The sequence below is a fragment of the Chaetura pelagica genome, unplaced genomic scaffold (genome assembly GCF_000747805.2).
Source record: "Chaetura pelagica isolate M959 unplaced genomic scaffold, ChaPel_1.0 scaffold405, whole genome shotgun sequence".
Lineage (NCBI taxonomy): Eukaryota > Metazoa > Chordata > Aves > Apodiformes > Apodidae > Chaetura > Chaetura pelagica.
Window position 1 is genome coordinate 1,014,290 of NW_009953489.1, and position 3,750 is coordinate 1,018,039.

General features: G+C 43.3%; 1 protein-coding gene across 1 annotated transcript in view; it reads right to left on the bottom strand.

The window, feature by feature from the left end:
• Positions 1 to 1,778: 1,778 nt before the first annotated feature.
• SCAI (suppressor of cancer cell invasion) overlaps positions 1,779 to 3,750 on the bottom strand; it is a 24,316-nt gene continuing 22,344 nt past the window's right edge. The window contains exons 15-17 of the mRNA XM_009998820.1: positions 3,633 to 3,750; positions 3,368 to 3,468; positions 1,779 to 2,283 (exon numbers count right to left, since the gene is read on the bottom strand). The exon at positions 3,633 to 3,750 is cut by the window's right edge and continues 1 nt beyond it. Of these exons, the coding sequence (XP_009997122.1) occupies positions 2,134 to 2,283; positions 3,368 to 3,468; positions 3,633 to 3,750 (369 nt within the window). The 3' untranslated portion in view covers positions 1,779 to 2,133. The remainder of the gene's footprint in view (positions 2,284 to 3,367; positions 3,469 to 3,632) is intronic.

Here is a 3,750-nt window from a genome sequence, read left to right on the forward strand (position 1 = left end):
AGTACCTTTAGCTTCTACATACAGTCCATGTTTCAATAGCTGGGAACCTCCTCCCAGAAGGAAAGGCAGATCATCAGCTTCACAGTTAATGACACATCAATCTTATCACTGCCATGCACACAGGAGTACTCATTCCCCTGGCTAACCAAGGCCTCCTGTACCTGAAATCAGTTATTAATTAATTCAAGGTCCAAGTGTAAGTCCCTGGAACTAGCAAATCACAATGGCAGAGGAGCCATAACCTTTACCACAACTACAAATGATCTGCAACACCTTGTGGAATGCACCCAAAATGGCATGTGTGTGTATGTATACATTTTGTAATAGACATTGTATTGTTTCATTCTTTTTAATACATATACAAGTCCCTGTACATATATACATATTTACAATTTACACCAACAGTAGATGTATGTGCATTGTACATATACACACGAACGCCGAGAATACACATGCACACACTTGTTAAAATAAACGCCACATCCCAGGTAACAAAGTCTTGCCACAGTCCAAAGAAGAGCAGCACCAAGTGGTAGGGGGCTCCAGATACCAGCTTTGAGACTGCTTAGAACAAACACGAGCATTCACAGAGTTTTGTACACTTGGGAAATATAGAATGGATGGCAAAAGCTTCAGCCCAGCTACAAAGAACCTTCATGCAAACCTCCCAGCTACACTCCAGCAGTTCCTGCTGTTCCATGTCCTGCTCTCACCAGCTTGTCCTTTCACTTTTCTAGCAGCCCATCATCAGTGACAATATGACTTTTCCATTTAATAGCTTAAAATATTCCTTCATTTCCCTCTCTTTGCTCACACCTTCACTGCCAGGACTTGCCAGAGGTCCCCTGGCTCTGCAGGGAAGGCAGGACAGTCCGAATCAGTCAGCAAGGACTTTCCCAGCAGCCAGAACAGCCTTCTCCAGCAAGTGCCTTTGCAAAGGCCACTAAACTCCTTAACATACCCAGGCTAAGCAATATGGGCTAGGGGAGCCCACAGTGCTGCCACCCACCCCTACAGCCCCTGAGCTCCACTGGCTGAGGGGCAGGACTGAGGGGCAGTGCTGGGCATGCAGGACATCAGCAGGGCTTTACAGCAGCACCCACTGTGTGTGACCTGCAAGGGGCACCCAGCAGCTCTGCTGGGCACAGGGATCCAGCACAGAAGGGGCAGGTACATGAGTGATAGGAAGGACTTGTATCTAGCACTGTCTGGGACATTCTTTTAGCTCCTGTCAGGAACTGGTAACAGGGAGCCACACATTCCATCCACACATGAAAAGGAGGGTTAACACCTGCTGGAAATGTAAGAATTTCTACCTAGTACCTCAAAATGAAGAATGCCCCCTTCTCCTCCTGGAGAATCATGGCAGCAACACAAATGGCAAGATGACCCATCTCACAGTGAGAGATGGGAGCCTTAGCTGTGTGATTAGTTAATCTGCTCACCAGGCAGACTGGGAGCTGTGTCCTTGGCCAGTGGTACAAAGTTCACTTATAAAATTGCTGTGTCAAATTTATAGGGAGCATTAAGTATCATTACAACTTCACTTCAAATCTTCACTTCAAATCCACTGCTCCAAAAGTAACTTAATTGTCCACAATTTTGTCTACTTATTTCCCTAAGACTGAAAAAATATATTTGCTATGAAGGACTCTGTTTTATTGCTATTGCTGGTTTGCACTGTGTGGTTCCATCTTTACCATTTCAATTCCAGACTCTTTGGGGATAAAATATTTGTTTTCTATTGTTGGTTTTCTTTTTTTTTTTTTTCCAATTTTTTAAAATTGTATAAAAATAAAGGATTTCCAAAAACGTGGGCTAAAGGTAACCAATAATACTTCTATGCTTAGGATCAACTGTTGGAAATGTGGTTGACAGCCACAAGACCAGAAATAAATCTCTAGTGTTTCTTTAGTTTAACATTTAAAAGACACGAAAAACTTCTGCTTATAAAATTGACCCCATACAGAATGGAACAGCTACACTAACAGCTGTTTCAGTATTACTTTTTAAAATAATGGTCCTAAATTTAAAAATAAAATCAAGTACTTCCTTTTATGATTTTCACATTATAAAACTGCACCATTCAAAATCTGTGGTCAGGGAAACCCCTTTGCAATAAGACAGTTTCTTCTAATAGTCATCGAGGGTGTTTTCCAGGAAAACATTCCTAACATCCAGGATGGAAGCCAGCTCCAAAATGTGCTTTTGGAGGTGAGGATTCTCCACCGTTTCATCTCTCGGCAGCTGAGGGTAAGATTCTGGGTAATTTCGGGTCTCCTGCTAGAGGACAGTGAAAACAGAGAATCAGACATTCAGTTGTTCTTGCACCCTTTCCAAAGAAGGCTGCAAAAGGCCAGTTCCACCTGAGGTGTCCTGATCTCTACAGCATGCCAGAGAGAAAACACTCCAGCATTTCCAGTCTTCTCTTTCCACTTCCTCAGAGAGGATCACAGTGGCAATACAAGTGCCCATTCACCTAAGGTGGTTAATAATGTTCACAGAAGCCTTGCAAAAAAAGGAAGGGAAAAAAAAAAAAAAAAAAGAGAGAGAAAAAAACCACAAACAACCCCCAGAAAGACAAAGCTAGTTCATACATACTTACCTACTAGGCTGGTGTTCATTTTTTGAAATTACTGACATGTCAGCATCTCCAGAGGGAGATTCATCTCATCCTACAACGAATCTTTAAGACACTGGGGGCAAATCTATCCCCACTGAGAGACCTGCTTCTCCTCCCTGATCCCAAAGAAGCATAGGTAGGTAACTTGGGCTGGGAATCCTCTATCTTTCTGTGCTTTGACTTCCTTTCTTCTCTGCCATGTTTAAAAAGGAGCAGGCTGTTTACATGCCAACACTCACATAGCTTAAAAGGTGCAGATCCAGAAGCAGACTTCAGTCTTGGCAGAGCATTACCCAGCAGTGAGGGAAAAGACCATCCTCCTGTTTACTTTACTCATTTACACTTCAAAGACCTTTCAAAAATCCACTCACACTAAATACATTCCAGCAATAACGTTCCACTCCTCCCACCTCCTCTTATATTTTTGTTATATACCTTTTTAGTTCTGTAGAAGTAATAATCCTGAATTATTAAGAGGAATTTTTCTAGCAGACAAAGCTGTTCAGGGTGACATAAATGACTTAGCGTGTCTGCTACTTATGTAGAGAAATAAGGTTTCAGAAAGTCAAGGCTTCCAGCCTCCAGAGAGATACCAAGGCACAGACTCAACACCAGCTGTAGCCTGTGAGCACCAGGTATCTTTCTGAAGTCACAGTGATGTGCTTAGCCCTAAAGCCCTTCCATCCTGCAGTTCTGTAAGCACTGGGCTGTTGTTCTCCCAGAGGGACAGATAACCCTGCCTACCCGGAAAATTTTGTGCATCCTCATGGTGGCTGAGCAGAAGATAAACCTCGTCAGAAGCAGGCGAAGAAATTCATCCCCAAAAAACTGCAGAAAGGACTGATCTGTAGAGAAGGAAAAGAGAACTCAGTTTACTAAGGCTTTAAAAAACAACAACAGAAAATCATTTAAACAAGAGATTAAAATAAATTTTTTTAAAAGAAGACTTGGGGGACAGGCTGAGGCAGAAGCAGCCCAGCCTCTGCCCAGCAGCAGCTCCAGCACGTACCCACGGAGCGGGAGTGGGTCAGCAGCTGGGCAATGTCCCGGTTGATCTTCCTCAGGTAATCCTGGCACTTCTCCCACAGTCCCCTGCGCATGCTTGACAATCCAGAGACAAACAGGAA